The 19,630-nt window shown below is 39.7% G+C and overlaps 1 protein-coding gene and 1 long non-coding RNA gene across 4 annotated transcripts in view; one reads left to right on the forward strand and one right to left on the reverse strand.

Annotated features, from left to right (window-relative positions):
- Positions 1–9,653, forward strand: part of LOC149463472 (myosin-4-like) — a 31,618-nt gene extending 21,965 nt beyond the window's left edge. Inside the window, exons 22-40 of the mRNA XM_089675014.1 lie at positions 1,323–1,565; positions 1,647–1,823; positions 1,921–2,066; positions 2,155–2,245; positions 2,331–2,720; positions 2,811–2,937; positions 3,184–3,302; positions 3,780–3,976; positions 4,065–4,248; positions 4,340–4,505; positions 5,255–5,379; positions 5,460–5,768; positions 5,855–6,058; positions 7,312–7,437; positions 7,541–7,711; positions 8,410–8,514; positions 8,664–8,759; positions 9,076–9,210; positions 9,506–9,653. Coding sequence (XP_089531140.1) covers positions 1,323–1,565; positions 1,647–1,823; positions 1,921–2,066; positions 2,155–2,245; positions 2,331–2,720; positions 2,811–2,937; positions 3,184–3,302; positions 3,780–3,976; positions 4,065–4,248; positions 4,340–4,505; positions 5,255–5,379; positions 5,460–5,768; positions 5,855–6,058; positions 7,312–7,437; positions 7,541–7,711; positions 8,410–8,514; positions 8,664–8,759; positions 9,076–9,210; positions 9,506–9,523 — 3,129 coding nt within the window. The 3' untranslated portion in view covers positions 9,524–9,653. The remainder of the gene's footprint in view (positions 1–1,322; positions 1,566–1,646; positions 1,824–1,920; positions 2,067–2,154; positions 2,246–2,330; positions 2,721–2,810; positions 2,938–3,183; positions 3,303–3,779; positions 3,977–4,064; positions 4,249–4,339; positions 4,506–5,254; positions 5,380–5,459; positions 5,769–5,854; positions 6,059–7,311; positions 7,438–7,540; positions 7,712–8,409; positions 8,515–8,663; positions 8,760–9,075; positions 9,211–9,505) is intronic.
- Positions 1–19,630, reverse strand: part of LOC149463471 (uncharacterized) — a 149,133-nt gene that overhangs the window by 94,674 nt on the left and 34,829 nt on the right. For 2 of the 3 annotated variants that reach the window (XR_016312408.1, XR_016312409.1), the window contains exon 1: positions 18,865–18,962. The exons of the other annotated variant lie outside the window; for it this stretch is intronic. This is a non-coding gene — a long non-coding RNA (uncharacterized LOC149463471). Of the gene's footprint in view, positions 1–18,864; positions 18,963–19,630 lie in introns of those variants that run through there. 3 annotated transcript variants of the gene reach the window in all.

Genomic DNA, 19,630 nt, shown 5'->3' on the forward strand with positions numbered 1-19,630 from the left:
TGATTGGTTGCTATAGGTTATTGTGCGTCATTACCGCTTACAAATTGATTGCTATAGGCTACTGTGCATCATTACCACTAATTGGTCCTTTTTGCAGTGAGGGGGGAAGACAGAGCGGGTGGTAAGCTAGAATTATTACTTGTAGTCAGGGCTTATTTTCTCAGAACAGGTGTAAAAACTCACCCTCTCTGGGCAACTCCTTTCCCCCCCTTCAGTGCTCCCCCTCCTTTCCACAACCCCCCTCCCCTGCTGGCACCTCTGCATTAGACCTCCAACCTCACTAAAGCTTTTTCTCTGCACAAACATCCCCTCCCCTCACCCTTTCTCTCACCTGTTTACAAAAGCTTCACAAAAGTGCATCTTGGCTGCACCCACTATAACGGGAAAACTATTTGCGGGCAGGGAAATCAGGGTTATTAGATATAGGGTCAGGATAGGAAATAGCACCTGGCATAGACACTGGGCAGGATAGAACACCCAGCCTGACTAGCTGCAGTGCTGACCTGGGCTGGGGATTACACACTGACCTGCTGCACACAAAGCAGGATGCCAGCTCAGGGACAACTCCCCTCTCCAGTCCTGTCTGCCCACCCCCTCCAGCTCTCCAAGTTCAGCAGGGATGTGGACCTGCCCCTCCTCTGAATCCCCAAGGAGGAGAGGTGGCTGAAGCGCCTGCCACTGTCCCATCCACTATCGCTCTCTGATCTGGCCAGCATTAGTCCTCTCCGATTGCTGCATGAACCACAGACATGGATGCCCTGGCTCACTGCCCCCTCGGGGCTTGCCTAAATCTCCTTTCTGCATATAAGCTGTGGACACATCCAGACAGACTAAGGCACTCATGGGGCACTCTACTAATGCAATAGGAAGAAGGGTTAGCCGCACACCGGTGGATTGATGAATATAGTAAATATTTATTGGTCCATAGGACACATAAAACACCAGGACATGTATACAGGACTTGTTAATGCGTTTCACATGATCTCGGGCTTATGATTAAGTCCTGTATACGTGTCCAGGTGTTTTATGTGTCCTATGGACCAATAAATATTTACTATATTCATACATTCTCCGGTGTGCGGCTAACCCTTCTTCCTATTGCATCATGTGTGGTGGTGAGCCAGATCCTGCGCCTGTTTTGGATTGATCCAGATTGTTTGCCTGAGTGGTAATACCTCTGTTCTTTGGACCCTCTACTGACCCCAGGCCCTCGGGCAGTGCCCGAGTGCCCAAATGGTCAATCCGCCCCTGCATATGAAAGAGGTTCATATTAATTGCAACTTAATTGCAACTTCTCATTATTTATATTACATTTCATATAGGAAGGTGAAAACCTGGCCGATGCAGAGGAAAGATGTGAAGGTCTGATCAAAAATAAGATTCAATTGGAGGCTAAGATCAAGGAGATCACAGAAAGGCTTGAAGATGAGGAAGAGAGCAATGCAGAGTTGACAGCCAAGAAGAGGAAATTAGAAGATGAGTGCTCTGAGCTGAAGAAGGACATTGACGACTTAGAGCTGACCTTGGCCAAAGTTGAGAAAGAGAAGCATGCCACAGAAAATAAGGTTTGAGAGCTTTCACTGGTTCTTAACCAAGTTACTTCTACATTCAAAGCACACAGCTATTTTAATACTCTTATTGTCTAGGTTAAAAACCTAACTGAGGAAATGGCTGCACTAGACGAAAACATTGCAAAGATTTCCAAAGAGAAGAAAGCTCTCCAGGAAGCACACCAACAGACTCTTGATGACCTTCAAGCAGAAGAAGACAAAGTTAATACTTTGACCAAAGCTAAAATTAAGCTGGAACAGCAAGTGGATGATGTGAGTGCATATAACAATACTCTACAATTATACAACTATTTGTTCAGTAGTTAGTAAATTGCATTTTCACTCATTTGTAAATATTCAAACTAAACAGCTGGAAGGTTCCCTGGAGCAAGAGAAGAAACTTCGTCTTGACCTTGAGAGAGCTAAGAGGAAGCTTGAAGGAGATTTGAAACTGGCCCAAGAGACCATAATGGATCTTGAGAATGAGAAGCAGCAAGCTGAGGAAAAAATAAAGAAGTTAGTTTTATTATTTAATTTCCTTTTATGAGCCTGGTTTATTAACAAAAGTCATTTTTGTTTGATTAACATTACTTTTAAAATGCAGAAAAGACTTTGAAATAAGCCAGCTGCAAGGAAAAATTGAGGATGAGCAGTCTTTGGCATCTCAGCTGCAGAAGAAGATCAAGGAACTTCAGGTAGATACAATGTGGTAAAAAACAGTAGTATATTTTTCTAGCAATCAGTAAATGATTTCCAGTAATAACCAAATGTTTTTTTAAGGCCCGTATTGAGGAAGTTGAAGAAGAGATAGAAGCAGAGCGTGCTGCTCGTGCCAAGGTTGAGAAACAGAGAGCTGACTTGTCCAGAGAACTTGAAGAGATCAGTGAGAGACTTGAAGAAGCTGGTGGTGCCACCTCAGCTCAGGTTGAGCTCAACAAGAAACGTGAAGCTGAGTTCCAGAAACTGAGACGAGATCTGGAAGAATCCACCCTTCACCATGAAGCCACCTCTGCTGCCTTGCGCAAAAAGCATGCTGACAGTGTGGCTGAACTTGGAGAACAGATTGACAATCTCCAGAGAGTTAAACAGAAACTGGAGAAGGAGAAGAGTGAACTAAAGATGGAAATTGATGACCTTGCCAGCAACTTGGAGAATGTCTCAAAATCAAAGGTATGAAGAATATCATAGGAACACAAAGCCATATTTCTATGCTAAATCAATCCAACTTGTTCATCAACAATAAATGTTCTCCCCCTATAGGCCAACCTTGAGAAAGTGAGTCGTGTTCTTGAGGATCAGCTCAGTGAAATCAAGACCAAAGATGACGAGCACCAACGTGTTATCAATGACCTTACAGCCCAAAGAGCCCGTCTGCAAACTGAAAATGGTACAAATCTCAGTCATAAACTTTAAGCTGCTAAAGAATGATGATCTCTGCTACTGCCTTTTGTTGTGTATTAGTAAAACACATTGATGCATGTATAAACTTTTTTAGATTTTACAATTATGTGGGATTGCTAAATATTTTGCCAGGCAGGACCACTAAATATATAATATAATAACCTAATAATAATCTAAAAGTATGTACGTGGACAAATATCGGAATAATTAAATACAATTTTTTATTTTCAAGGCGAGTTGTCCCGGCAACTTGAAGAGAAGGAATCACTCGTTTCTCAGTTGACCAGAGGAAAGCAGGCATTCACTCAACAGACTGAGGAACTAAGAAGACAACTGGAGGAAGAAACCAAGGTAATGTAAATGCGTTAGTATTAAAGTGGTAGTAATCTGCATAAAATAGATCTAAAAAAATCTTCTCCTTGTAAGTTAAGAGCATAATGTATGCTAGTATGCATCACATTCTAGCACATTATGAAAGACCTACCTGAAAACGACTCCTTCTGAGTTCATGGGCTGGCCCAGCCGCAGTGACTTCATTCCTACGCATGTGCATTGGAGTCTCAGCCGCAGCACGGCTCTCTCAATGGACAACATGCCATCCCTACTAAAGTAAATAAACGGTGCACGTTTAGAAGATATTTACAGTACCTACAGATAAGCCTTTATAAAGGCTTACCTGTACATAAAACATAAAAAAATACTTTACTACCACTTTAATGTGGTCCCCAAAAACAGTAAAGTTTGATTGCTTAATGACTAAAACGTCTGACCTCAAAATCAGAAAAATATATTTCTAGTATAACAGCATAAACGGATATGTGTTCACAGGCCAAGAATGCCCTTGCCCATGCCCTGCAATCATCCCGCCATGACTGTGACTTGCTCCGTGAGCAATATGAAGAGGAACAGGAGGCAAAGGCTGAGCTTCAGAGAGCTCTGTCCAAAGCTAACGGTGAAGTTGCACAATGGAGAACCAAATATGAGACTGACGCCATTCAACGCACAGAGGAACTGGAAGAGGCCAAGTATGCTTGTGCCATATTAAATGTTCAGGAACAAAGGTTAATATATGTGGCTAGATACTAAACAGACTTTCCCACTTTTTACGTACAGGAAGAAACTTGCTCAGCGTCTGCAGGAAGCTGAGGAGCAAGTGGAGGCTGTGAACTCCAAATGTGCCTCTCTAGAAAAGACCAAACAGAGGCTACAAGCTGAAGTTGAGGATCTTATGGTTGATGTGGAGAGAGCAAACAGTGCAGCTGCAGCTCTGGATAAGAAACAGAGGAACTTTGACAAGGTAATAAAGCCTATAAGGTGAGACAGGTTCTGAATTTTATATACCTTTAAATGTTTAGATTCATCTGAATACATTTATTTCAACTAAATAGGTTCTGACAGAATGGAAACAGAAGTATGAAGAGGGCCAGGCAGAACTGGAAGCCGCTCAGAAGGATGCTCGCTCAATGAGCACAGAGATCTTCAAGATGAAAAACGCATATGAGGAATCTTTGGATCAGCTTGAAACTCTCAAACGAGAAAACAAGAACTTGCAACGTAAGGACCTTAAATAAGAGGTTTCTGTTTCTTTTTCAAACATGAAACAATAATGTTTCTAAGACTCACATATTTATACACAAGACAACAAAAAAATTGCAAATATTAGCAATGCCCATAAAAGTTATTAGAGGTCTGAAAACTCTGGTTATACAGATAGTAATTATGCATGTTATTATGGAATTAAAATGGTTTCCTAATAAGTATTGGCATATTTTCTGAGGTGGTAATGTTGAATTTCAAATTCTGTAAAAACTGGCTTCAATTAAAGTGATTCTAAAGGCTTATTTTTTTAAAGAAAAAATAACAAGCATGTCTATACTTACCTGCTGTGTGTAGTGGTTATGTACAGAGCAGCCCAAATCCTCCTCTGCTTGGGTCCCCCGCTGGTGCTCCATGCATAGAATGCATGAAGGTAAAAAACATTGAGTCTTTAGAACCACATTGATTTGAAAATCATGAAAAAATAACCACATTATTTCCATTCTGTTCCCTAAGATTTGGCATCCCACTAGAGACTACTATCTTTTACTCCTGAACTTAAGTTCAAATGTGCTCCCTCTTTGAGGTTGATGCAAATTCTTTACCCTTTTAACACTGCTAATGGAGTCCTGAGTCTTTTGTGATTACATGTGTATTTGCAATTGGACTGTGTGATACTGTTCCTTCATTATCACTCTTTATACTTCCTTGAAACAACAAAAGAACCTTTGAAACAGAAAGTAACCACATTATTTATCTCTAAACAGAGGAAATCTCAGATCTAACTGAACAAATTGGAGAGACTGGAAAAACTGTACACGAGCTGGAAAAGTCCAAGAAATTGGTGGAACAGGAAAAGAGCGACTTGCAAGCAGCTTTAGAGGAAGCTGAGGTATAGAGACCTCTAATGTTGCCAGAAAAAAAATGCTTCATTTTTTTAGTTTAGTATTAAACCGGAATATGCTTTAACAGGGATCTCTGGAACATGAAGAATCCAAGATCCTCCGCATCCAGCTTGAATTGAATCAGTTGAAATCTGAGATAGACAGGAAAATTGCAGAGAAAGATGAGGAGATCGAACAGTTGAAGAGAAACAGCCAGAGAGTTATTGAAACCATGCAGACCACACTGGAGTCAGAAATCAGAAGCAGGAATGATGCTCTGAGACTTAAAAAGAAGATGGAAGGTGACCTGAATGAGCTGGAAATCCAGCTGAGCCATGCTAACCGGCAAGCCGCTGAGGCGCAGAAACAGCTCAGGAATGTGCAAGCCCAACTCAAGGTAAACATTAAAAAGCACTTCAGAAAATCAGGTAAAAACAACCAGTTGATATATAGCTTACACAGAATGTACATTTTAAAATCTAGGACAGCCAGCTGCAGCTGGATGACGCCCTGAGGAGCCAAGAAGACCTGAAAGAACAGCTGGCTGTGGTGGAACGCAGGAACAACCTGCAACAGGCTGAGATTGAGGAAATCAGGACTACTCTGGAACAAACAGAAAGATCTCGCAAGGTGGCCGAGCAAGAACTCCTGGATGCAAGTGAACGAGTCCAGCTCTTGCACTCCCAGGTAAGAACACACATACATCATTTTTTATAAAATCAACATATTATGTACAGAAGTAAATTTTTAAGATGTTTGTTTGATTTTTCATAACAAGAGGAAACAACAATGACATAGAGCCAACTGTCATATAATAAAGAAAGTAATGGGTCACTCAAGACTTAATTAAAAAGGAAGCAAAAGGCATAAACTTAGACAACATTCACACAAGCACTCACACAACATTTATACCTGCTGTCCCCCCCATCCACTGTTAATCTATATCAAAAAGATATAAGCCCTAGTACAAATACATGGGTATTCCTATAAAAGTCTACACAGAAACATGTAAAGGAGGCACATCAAACATTTTGTGCCACAAAGGAGCCTAGCCATAAGTACCTTATTTTGTGAAATCTATTATGTGCTCATCTGGTGTAGATGAATTTGAATTTAGGAGGTTTTGCATTAATCTGGTGGAATACCTGCAATAATGTAGCAGGGTTAGGATTTTTCCAGTTTAGTAGCCTAAACCTTTCTAGCTTGAAGGAAAACTGTACCCCTGTGGGTCCAATAACTGGAGTCCAAATGTTTATAAACTTCCTTAAGTTTGGGATTTTTCTACAGGGATGGTGATATATGAGAGTTGGATGCTGAAAGGGTACCCTCAGCATTAAGCCAGGCCAGTAGAGAGATGTCCGCAGAAGAGTCATGATCACAGCCTTTCTGATAACAAAGAGTATTGTGTCTGTGAGGTCCTGTTGTGAGCCTCTGATTGCTGTCATTAGGACAGTAAAGGGGCTGAAACGATAGACTATAACCAAGGTGAAGATGAGTTGGGAGGAAATAAAATAAATATAAAAGTTGCTGCAGGCCAGGTCACCCTCAGTGGGAATGGCCTATATGGAGGAATTAGCTATTATCTGTTGAAAGTGCTCAAAATAAGGGTGGTTATGGCGAATCTATGTGTTTGAACAATTTAGGGAGGGAGGAAAGTGGGGGTTGGAATATTATTATTATTATACAGTATTTATAAAGTGCCAATAGTTCGCTCAGCGCTGTACATTACAAAGGGGGACAAAACATGTGACAGAACAATACCAATACAATGCAAAACATGAGGGGATCGAGGGCCCTGCTCCTTGGAGCTTACAATCTAGGAATATAATTTTTTAATCAGTACTATTCAACCTTTAATATTCAAGGCTATAGAACTTCATATTTGTAGTGTGGTCACCATATGGGTCAGGCGTACAGACAATTTCTTTCTTTCTCCTTAGAACACAAGCCTTATCAACACCAAGAAGAAGTTAGAGAATGATATGAGCCAGCTGCAGAATGAAGTTGAGGAATCTGTGCAAGAGGCCAGAAATGCTGAAGAAAAAGCCAAGAAGGCCATCACTGATGTATGTACTGAACTCTGCTGTGAAAATATACAAACAATATAATTAGTTAGGTTGATATCTTTGGGAACAATAACAATGTAAATGTTTTAATATGTGCCCAAAGGCTGCTATGATGGCAGAAGAGCTGAAGAAGGAGCAGGACACCAGTGCCCACTTGGAAAGAATGAAGAAGAACCTTGAACAAACAGTGAAAGACCTGCAGCATCGTTTGGATGAAGCAGAGCAGTTGGCAATGAAGGGTGGCAAGAAACAACTCCAGAAACTGGAGTCCAGGGTCAGTAAATCTGAATTCTGTTCCAAAGCTACACGCAAACTGTTAGTAACGTAGTTAAATTAATATATGGGAGGTTTTTTTGTCAAAAGACTGGTATTTCTTTGAGCCTGGTTGGAGACTTAAATAATGGATTTGGGTGAGGTGGTTCTTTTGTAGCTCTGATTTTGGTGATTTGACTGTTGTTAAGCAATATAGCTTGAACACTTTCCTATCCCCATCCTGTGATTGGGCTATAAAGGAGCATCAGCAGTAACAGACTGATAAGTGTATACCTCTGCCCATTCTGCATGCCAGCATGTTCCCTGTAAGCACAGTTGCATACAGCACATCTGATTGTCCCTTAGTATTGACCCATACCAAGTATAAGGTACTTATTATGCTCTAACTTGCATTTAAAAATTATTTTATATTTAATGAGTAAATAACTGTTTTTTTTAAACAGCAGTTTTAAATTGTGTTATTAAGAGCCTTTTCTTATTTTGATTTGCAACCTAATCCATACTCTACACTTTTTTGAATGACCTCAAACATCTGTAATATTTTCTGTCTTTTCAATCTATTTACCAACCCATCCTCTTCTAGCTGATCCTCTCCTTCTGACCTATAATATTCAGTAGTAAACTGCTGCTTTTCTTAATCTTGTCCTGCTTTGTACACAATGCTTTTAGGTACGAACATTAAATTTGTGTCTTTTAAAGGTGCGTGAGCTGGAAAATGAACTTGATAATGAGCAGAAACGTGGAACAGACGCCATAAAGGGAGTCCGCAAGTATGAGAGAAGAGTGAAAGAGTTAACTTACCAGGTATATTACCAAGATTCCAAATATTTTGTCTGCTAGTTTAATGTAGAGTAAAGAGGGGATAGTTTGTAGCATGACAATTCAATTGTGAACAGTCCACAATTGAATGGAAAGCAATCTGTAAAACAATATACTTGTATTTGTTTTCTCAGAATGAAGAGGACAAGAAAAATGTCTTGAGACTCCAGGATCTGGTGGACAAACTCCAACTGAAGGTCAAAGCTTACAAAAGACAAGCTGAGGAATCTGTAAGTTGATCAGTACAGTCACCAGTGAGCTTGCATTCCTTAAGGAACATCCTTTGACACTCGCACAACATACACTTAGGTTCCTCAATCTGAAGATGTAAACACTGATTCTGGTTCACTGTTGAGTTATCTTTATCTTTTAGCAGTGCAGAACAGTTCATGAACTTTAGTGCACATTCCCATGTATGCCTCTTCAACACTAAAGTGACACAAATGAAAAAAATGCTGTACACAATCAACCAAGAAACAAAAAGCTTACAAAAAATGTTTGCAGGTAATACTGTATCACTTAACTGTGTCAATCATTTGTTTGAAGGAGGAACAGGCCAATGCCCACCTGGCCCGCTTCAGAAAAGTCCAACATGAGCTGGAAGAAGCCGAGGAAAGAGCTGACATTGCAGAGTCCCAAGTGAACAAGCTCAGAGCCAAGAGCCGAGACATCAGTGGAAAGGTAAGAATGACCAAATCAATCTATCTATCTATCTATCTATCTATCTATCTACCTACCATCTATCTCTCCCCATCTAAATTTCTCTCTCTTTCTATCTTTGTTCTTTTTCTATCTCAGTGTATTCATATTATTTAGGTATAAATCAATTATATACCTATCTGCTATAAAATCCGTTTGATATTTAACATTTAAAACCAATTCTTGGTCTCTTTTATATCATGTCTGGCTTTATTGTCATATCCATATAATAATTCTGAATGATACTCATTTTACTGACCAAACATTTTTCCTGCAGAAGGGAGAAAGCGAGTAATTCCACCCTAAACCTTCGAGTGTCTGGGGAAAAGGTGCACAATGCAAGCTTCTTCCTGCACACCTGTAATTAAAGTGTCCTTGTCTTTGTCTGTACTTGTGTAAAAATAAAGGTCTGCAAGTATTGCTGATATGTTTGTCATTTAATTGTGTGATATATGTGCCAACCTTTGGAAATAAATAGACAGGAATAAAAACATCATCCATCAACTCCCAGCATCACATTCTGATCTCTGTAGAGCTTACACCCCCTTTCCTGGTCCAGTTCATGAAGTCTTATGTACATACCAAACTTTCCAGGGCAAATCTATGATGCCAACCAATCTGATTCACTCATTAAATCTGCTGGACATATGATCTAGTATCCATGTCAAAGAATGGCCATTTATGGGTGGAAGCCAATTGACCTTCCATGTTTTTGGGTCTTCTAAAACATGGACATTCAGATAGAGTCCCTGGTGGGAATTAAAACCAGGTCCCCTATTGTGTGTATACATACACACTGTATTTACAGTATATGCTCAATGACAGTACAAACTTAGCATAAGAGATGATCATTAATAAATGAACAACCTTCAGCGTTCATACAGAAGATGGAAATACCAATTATAAATAAAATAAATGGTATCAAAATGTGAACAAATTTAAAAATAATAAAAGGAATAAAATAATTAAAGAAATAAAATAAATAAAACCAGTCCGCGGATGGATGGATGGAGAGCAAATATCCAGGTGGAATCGGTGTGTTCAGAGTGTAGTAATCAGCATGTCTGTCCGATGAATATGCTGGTAGAAGGACCCAGGGGCGGACTGACCATTTGGAAACTTGGGCACTGCCCGAGGGCCCGGGGTCAGTAGGGGGCCCCCTGAGATGCCCCTGGTACCTTTTTCATAGGCTTTTTTCAGTTTGGGCAAGGACACAGGGGCCCCATGATCCCGTATTGCCTGGGGGCCTCATAAGTTGTCAGCCCGCCCCTGGAAGGACCATAAAGGCTATGGAATACACAAGCGGACCGGCAGCTGCTCATCAAAGACAGGGGGATCTCACAGTGGTATGAAAAGAATGACAAGCAGGACACCAGGTCAGTGTAGATAAGAGCAATAATACTTTATTCCAAAGGAAACTTATATCTTAAAATCTCTCAGCGAGTACGGCAGATGAAGGGCACCAGAGCCAGGAACATCAAAGGAGCAGATCCAATTAAAAATGCATGCCCGGGAGGAGACCCGCAGCAATGGATAAACGGCGTCTCTGGATACCTTCACCCCGGTAGTAGGGAGATGTGACAGGTGCATGACAGTACAAACTTACACTGAGAAGGGAGAAGAAAAAAAGTACAACCACTGTGTACTTGTACACATAATGACTAAATATGTAAAACTACATGCAGAGCAAAAGTTTTAAAATATTAATACTCAATAAAAATACCGATCACTTTGACATGGACATCTAAAAATGCTCGGAATAAAAATTCCCATTTAAAAACCTAACTTATCAAGTTATTGATATATGGTAAAGACACATGACTACGTGCAGAATAAATCTTGTCTTAATAATATATTCCCACAACAGCAGTTAGAAGCAGATAAAGTAGATGAAAAGATGCAGAATTTTATGATGGAGTTATGGTCAGAATGAGACATGATGCAGGTGGACAGCCTCAATGGCCCAAGCAAGTGCTAACAACACACAAGCAGCTGCTGTATTACTTATCCAAACTCATTACTCTTTCATGCGCAAATGACAAGCTTTACAGTAATCTCAGAATTTTATGTTAATATTTTTTCCTGGAGAAAAACAAATGCTGCTTCCCCATCTACCAAGATCTCTGGCAATTATGGACAGGTCCATGACCCAACAACATTTCTCTTCTGCTGTTTGGAACAGTGATCAAAAGTTGGCTAGGCTGTTGACAACAGACACACACTACTGTACAGACTGTACAGAATAAAGCCTATGTGCTCTATCTCCAGTTGCACATACTGCATAACGATTCACAGCTGACACCACTTATTAATAATATCAATAATGAAGAAAGCTCAGTCCTTGCATATCTTCACTGAAACAGCTAATTATAAGTATCTATTAAAATTTGCAATTAGTTGCTGTGTTGGAAGACAGCAGGAACAAAGCAGGGCATCAAAATGTCAGTGCTGGGACCTGCAATCATTTCCCCAAAGCCATTAGTGGGAGTAAAGCCTCCAACCAGAACTTTGTTTTTAAGTTTTGGATAGAGTATGGAAGTTTTGGAATTTTATTGTTGTCTGTGCCCCCACTGGACAAACTGATACTTCCATTCCTATGAAGGCGACAAAGACAAGAGTAATACAATGGGGTTGATTTACTAAAGGCAGTTTTCAGGGGAAGTTGTATGTTGCAAGGGAATTTTCCCCAGAGCTTTGTAAATGAGGTGAAGCTCATCTGACTCACATTCAATCATGTGCAGGCAAAAATGTGTTTTTTTTTTATTTTCTTGCACATGATTGGGTATTGTTTGCAAACTGAAATTTCACCATCTTCACTAAGCCCTGGAGTAAATTTCCTTTAAAAAAACAAGCTACAATATGAAAGAGTTCCATTCCGAGAGCATGTTGTAAGTCCAATTTGTAAGTCCAACAAAGTTAGCCTAGGTACCAACCAATACAATTGGCACAATAAATGACTTTAATAGGTTTATAACACATTTCACACAAATAATACATGGGCAAAAATGGTTAAAATAAAGCTTTAGTACTGTATACAGTAAAGCATACATAAGCACAACCACTTGTAGAGGATGCATGCATAAGAATGTATGGACCAGCAAACGCACTAATGATAGTTCGCAGCTTGAAGGTTCATATGTAGGGGGCTATCTATATTTGCTTTAGTAAATCAAACCCAGTATCCCTCGGATGGGACCATAGACTACGAGTAAAGAAAATGTATCAAGTAGGGTGTAGGAATCACGTTCACTGCATAGGTCTACATCTGCACACTTGTGTGAACTCACAATACAAGTGCAGCAAATTGATTTATCTATGCTTTTGTTCATTTATTTTAGTAAATTCTTCCCACTGTGCAGAAACTCTGTATACTATACTCAACCTAAAGCTGACACCTAAAAGTATCATTCTCTTAATTATCTGTACCCAGGGTTGAATACACCATTAGGCACAAAAGGCAGGTGCCTATAGGAGTATAAAGAAGAAGCAGCTGGCAAAAACAGTTAGATAGATTGTATACACACTTATATATACTGTATAAATATGCCACACTATATTAAATGACAACTAATAAGTCATGTGTACATAATATTCAAAGTGAATGAATATAATAAAAGAAACATTGAGTGAAAAATAAAAATGAACTCAAAGTCCCAATGGGGACAATGTTGGAAATCAAATAAAGACCCAATAGTGTTCAAAATCAAAAACACTATAGTAACAGAATTCTTGCTCTTCCACATCCTTCTAGCACCAGCATGCACCACCACCATAGGTTTAAGGGACTCTTACCGGGACACGTGGACTCTTTTGTTAAAGAAGAGACAAAAGAGTGTGGGATTTAATGAATCATCTGCAACAGACACATTAACTCCTCAACATTGCCACAAAAAAAACATCAGGACTTAATGGTAAACTTGCTGTCGTTTCTACATCCCGCCATATAGTCAATGTGACATCGCATCAATTGTCAGGCAGTCCAACACAAGGAAGGGAACTGACTTGTCTCTTGGGACCAGTATTTATATACACTGCTTAAAAAATTAAAGGAACACTTTGAAAACACATCAGATCTCAATGGGGAAAAATATCATGCTGGATATCTATACCGATATGGATTGGGTAATGTGTTAGGAATGTAAGGATGCACCATCATTTAATGGACATGAAAATTATCAACCTAAAGAGGACTGAATTCAAAGACACGTCGAAAATCAAAGTGAAAAAATGATGCAGCAGGCTACTCCATTTTGCTTAAATTTAATTGCAGCACCTCAAAATGGTACTCAGTAGTTTGTATGCTCCTAATGCTGTTTGTATGCTCAGGGTATGCTCCTAATGAGACGATGGGTGGTGTCCTGGGGTATTTCCTCCCAGATCTGGACCAGGGCATCACTGAACTCCTGGACAGTCTGACGTGCAACCTGGCAGCGTTGGATGGACCAAAACATGATATTCCAGAGGTGTTCTATTGGATTTAGGTCAGGCAAGCGTGGGGGCCATTCAATGGTATCAATTCCTTCATCCTCCAGGAACTGCCTGCATACTCTCGACACATGAGGCCGGGCATTGTCGTACACCAGGAGCAACCCAGAACCCACTGCACCAGCATAGGGTCTGACAGTGGGTCCAAGAATTTCATCCTGATACCTAATGGCAGTGAGGGTGCCATTGTCTAGCCTGTAGAGGTCTGCGCGTCCCTCCATGGATATGCTTCCCCAGACCATCACTGACCCACCACCAAAACGGTTATGCTGAACGATGTTACAGGCAGCATAATGTTCTCCACGGCTTCTCCAGACCTTTTTACGACTGTCACATGTGCTCAGGGTGAACCTGCTCTCATTTGTGAAAAGCACAGGGCGCCAGTGGAGGACCTGCCAATTCTGATGTTCAATAATAAATGCCAAATCGAGCTCTATGGTGCCAGGCCATGAGCACAGGGCCCACTAGAGTATGCCAGGCCCTCATGCCACCCTCATGAAGTCTGTTTCTGATTGTTTGGTTGGAGACATTCACAACAGTGACCTGCTGGAAGTCATTTTGTAGGGCTGTGGCAGTGCTCATCCTGTTCCTCCTTGCACAATGGAGCAGATACCAGTCCTGCTGATGGGTTAAGGACCTTTTATGGTCCTATTCAGCTCTCCTAGAGTACCTAGAGTGCCTGTCTCCTGGAATCTCCTCCATGCTCTTGAGACTGTGCTGGGAGACACAGAAAACCTTCTGGCAATGGCGTGTATTGATGTTGGATCTGTAGGGTTCCAGGTATCACCTCATGCTACCAGTAGTGACAGTGACCCTAGCCAAATGCAAAACTAGTGAAAAACAGTCAGAAAGATGAGTAGGGAAAAAGATGTCAGTGGCCTCTAGCTGTAAAACCTTTGCTGTTTTGGGGGTCATCTCATTGTTGCCCATCTAGTGCACCTGTTGTTAATTTCATTAATACCAAAGCAGCTGAAACTGATTAACAACCCCCTCTGCTACTTAACTGACCAGATCAATATCACAGACATTTAATTGACTTGATTCTATACTCTGATTAAAAAGTGTTCCTTTAATTATTTTGAGCAGTGTACATACAAGCACTTGTTCATGGTTTTAATTGTGGGTGGTTAGAATACATTTTACAATAAATATTGTTTTATGTTTTTACACTATGTGAGCTTCTCTGTCTTTTTTTCATGATACTATTGGGACTTCCACATCATTGAACATGATGTCGCATTGACTAAATGAAGGGATGTGGAAATGATACCAAGTTTACCATTAATTCCTGACAGTTTTTATGTGGCAATGTGGAGGAATTACTGTGTCCGTTGCGGAGGTGCAGAGTCCCTTAAACCTATGATGGTGGTGCATGCTGGTGCTTGAAGGTCGTGGAAGAGCAAGAGTTCTGTACCTATTTTGTTTTTTATTTTGAACACTATTGCTGCTTTATTTGATTTCCAACACCATTGGGACAACGAATTTCATTTTATTTTACACTCAATTTTTCTTTTATTATATGCATCACTTTGATTATTATGCACATACGATTTATTAGTTGTCACTTAATATAGTGCAGCAATTTTATATATATAAGTGTGTATACAATCTAACTGTTTTTGCCAGCTTCTTCTTTTAGCTCTACCAGCGTGATCTTTGCTTATATAGTATTAGATGCCTATAGGTGGCATTAGTCTAAGAGGCAACTTTCCCTGTGTTAATTTTTCCCATTACCTGTAGAAATGGTAATCTCACATAATATTATTTAATTAGTACCATAATATTCTAAGCCAGGTTAGGATCATAAAACAGGAAAATGCTCTTTGTAAAAGAGAAGTTACTGCCTGTATCAACTAATAAAACATAATGACGATTGTCAATGCCAAATATGGAGACCATCACTGTGGATCCTAAAGACAAGTTCAAGGACAAGTGGTACAAGGTATTTTTGGTACAAACAACAAGACAGCTAAGAGACTTTAGGAGGACTACTATACATATTAATCCTAGATTGTAAGCTCCAAGGAGCAGAGCCCTCAAATTCCTCTTGTATTGAACTGTATTGTTACTGTATTGTCTCCCACCATAATGTAAAGCGCTGAGCAAACCATTGGCGCTATATAAATCCTGTATAATAATAATAATAATTAATCAATCACATCCCTTGTTCCTTTTTCTATAGGAGACAGTCCAGCATCTCCTTGATCGCTTCAGAACTCATAAGCAAAACGTTGTTTTATGTAGGTTAGGTCAAGTGGAGCTTTTGCCCATGGTACCAAACTATTATTGAGAAGAATAGGTTAATGCTGTTTTGAAAAATTTTCCCACTCTCCAAAAAATGGTTTATTTTGCTGTCTCTATTCATTTTACCGATTTCCCATCACTTCTGACACATTGACACTGTGACAGAACATAATAGGAAATCTCTGCTTTGGGTACACAGAAAATAATAAAAACCTCTAATAAGAACAAAATATAAATGCTTACACCTCAAACATTCACCGTATACTGGGCAAGATATTTGCTACAACCAGTGATATTTGGTCATGTATGTGATCAATTCTGGATCCTCTTTGGAAAGATAACAGTTTCTTCTGATACATGTTTGGAGAAAATATTAATTTACTGTAGCATTGTAATTAAAGTGAAGCTGTATTTACTTGGAATACTCAAACAGAAATGAAAAAAAAAACTAAAAGTTTGCTTGCACATTATTGGATTATTGAAAAGAACTCAGTCTCAATATATTTGCTAAGTTAAAGATAAACTTCAGAGATTTCTCCGATGTGTTCTGGACTTGTTCTTTGAATCAGATATTTTGGGGTGAACTGACTCATTTCATTTCCACATTAACAACTATCCCCAGCTGCATTAACCTTGGATAGGTGTATTTTGTGACTGGGTAACACATTGGCCCCTACAAAGGCACTCAGAACCTTGTTAGGTCTTCTCCTATATTATACAAGGAAAGCTATAATTCTCAAGTAGAAGTCTCCTTTAACCCCCACTTTTGTTGTTGGAAGCACCTGGTCAGTTTGACCATTCCACTATACAAATATATATACATGTCTAGGGGTTGTTCAAAACAATTCTCCAAGCTTTGGGGCATTTGGCTCAATTCTCCTTCCACTCCTGCCTCTCAGGAACTACACCCTTTGAGTTGATTCCAGTAGGTTGAAATGTTGATGTATGTGGGGTTCTCCCTGATTCGCAGGTTCTCCTGTACCATGAAAAGGGGATGTATTTGGTTGAGGGTAGGGCAAATTTCGAGATCCCAGGGGATGCATTTATGTAGTAATGATGTGACTCATGTACACTCTCAGGCAGGGGCGGACTGACAACTCATGGGGCTCCCGGGCAATAGGGGATCATGGGACCCCCATGTCCTTGCCCAAACTCAAAAAAGCCTATGAAAAAGGTACCAGGGGCATCTCATGGGGCCCCCTACTGACTCCGGGCCCTCAGGCAGTGCCCGAGTTTCCAAATGGTCAGTCCGCCCCTGCTCTCAGGTTACTGTTGTGAATGGAGTGCATTTAATAGTTACTTAAGTTATGTTTTCTTCTTTTGTCAACTGTGAGCCAGAGTATGCCTAAATAGCTCTGTTTTGTACCTCTGTACATAGAAAACTCAATAAAAAGAAGTCGGGAAAAAAAAAGATGGGGAAACCCTCACATGCACAGACATTTGGAGAAACCTATCAGCAGAAATCTGCACTTTGTCACTAATGAAACCTACTACACCCAAAAGAAAAGTAAACTTTCACCCTTTAAAGTATGAATAAATATAACCACACTCTTCTTTACACCTAATATGTCCAACTAAAATACATGCATAAAATAAATAAAAATAGATCAATAAATCCCCCAAAAAATCTAAATATAGGAAAATAGTCCAAAAGTAAAAATGTCCAAAAGTGTCTTTGAAGAAAATTCTTTCAAAATCCTCTAACACACTCGTATCCTTTTTCAGACATCCAAAATTGAATCTTCCAAAATCTTCATAAACCTCAAAAATATAAACTTATGATAGTGTATTACCCTTAAACTTAAACCCCCATTTATTTTATGCATTTATTTTAGTTGAACATATTAGGTGTAAAGAAGAGTGTGGTTATATTTGGAGAAACCTGCTTGAGAGCAGATTTGTTGAAGAGCTCACAAAGGACCCCAAAAATATACATATATATATGCAAGTGTGAGAGGAGGAGCTCAGGGGCAGGAGGCAGGGCAACATAACATATACTTAAGGATGGAGGTCTGCTTTAACAAAAACATACACTTTACAAAGCTCAACAGGTAGAGTGTAGACTCTGTACACCAATGGAGATCAATTTTGCTGCTGTATGGGGCCCCAAGTGTATACCCAAACTTCACCAAATGGCCAAGCAAAATTTTCATTAAACATAATGCTGCTGTAAGCTGTCGGAAACTACAGGCATGCTTTAGAATTTGAAGATTCGGGACATGCTTCAGGAGACTGGAGACACATACATATGACTATTAGAAATCACTGCTATAGGAAACATTTATTAGTCAATGCTTCCACATTGTGCTCCATACAGCACCCTGAAAAATGACTTGTGCACAATTCAATATTTTTCTCAACAAGATCCACTATAAAATATTACAGGAAAACAAATCATAACAATTAAAAGGGAAGAACAGCACCAAAATGTAAGGTAGCGCAAAAGAAAAAAAACAAACAATTTAACTACTAGAAGTTGGTCTTAAGAGTGTTTTTCCTTCATTGGCCAAAGCAAATATATAGATAGAAAAAACACAGACTACCATTTACAGGGGTTTCAGGAGCCGCACAATAAATGCCAAGGGGCCACATGCTGCCCCTGGGTACCAGATTGGGCATCTGGGCTCTAGTAAACCAACCACATGAAACTGATTGTTGGCTTGCTATCTTGCTACAGTTTTCTTTTTACAAACTTATATAAACGCCTCTGAAGTTTTGCCGAAGACTTATAAAAAAGGAAAAAGAAAGTCATGTCTTTAAATTCCTACAGACAACTGAGTGGAATAGCTAGGATACGTGTCTGCTTCAGTCCTGGACAAATTGTGCCCATCCTCAACAAGACCTGCTGATCATAATTACAACCACACATTACCAAACATAATATTACAAATTTCATATACTACTCACAGATATCTGCCTGCACACAGAGCCTCACAGTCTGTAGAATGAGGATAAGAGAGGACACAACGAGGCTAAAGGAGAACAGTAGCTGTGCTTACTAGGACTCCAAACAAGGCACTGCAAAAATTTGCAGGCTCAGGCCTTTTCTAGTATACAGTTTCACAGTTGCTCTGACAGAATACCCTATGACTTCTTTTATGGTTCATCTATCAAGAAACTTTCCTTGGTGATGTTCTAGATATTATGGATCTTGCTGATCTCAACATGTATTATATTTTCCTGGAACAAGCCTTCAGGAATGTCACCTTTCTTTTTGTGTTTGTGATGTGGACTTTAAGGCAGGCTGTGCATGTGTCTACATCTTGGCTGAGCTATGTAAGGAAACGCAATAGAAAAATGAGCTAAAGCAGATGGAGAACTTTGACATCCCATGTGTAAGGAACAGATTTCATGTCAAGCACAGTGTTAACATGATATACAAGCCTTGAGGGTCAGTGGCTTTGAAGGGATGTTGTCACTTAGCTGTGCAGTTAGTTTTATAGTGTGTGCTGTTACTACTGATGTTTTAGTAGCATTGGAATATACATTTACATATAAGCTGCACCCATACTGCTTAGAAAATATACATTAAAGTGTATCTAAAGCCAAAACATTTTTAGTTTGGATGGAGTGAAGAAGAGCTAGATCCACTATCAGGATTATATTGCTATCTGTGTACCCACTGAGGAAGGTCACCTTCTCTATTTGTTGTGGTGACCATTGTCACCAGGAA

The sequence above is a fragment of the Staurois parvus genome, unplaced genomic scaffold, assembly GCF_062004578.1.
Source record: "Staurois parvus isolate SC_StPar_1 unplaced genomic scaffold, SC_StPar_1.0 ptg000154l, whole genome shotgun sequence".
NCBI lineage: Eukaryota > Metazoa > Chordata > Amphibia > Anura > Ranidae > Staurois > Staurois parvus.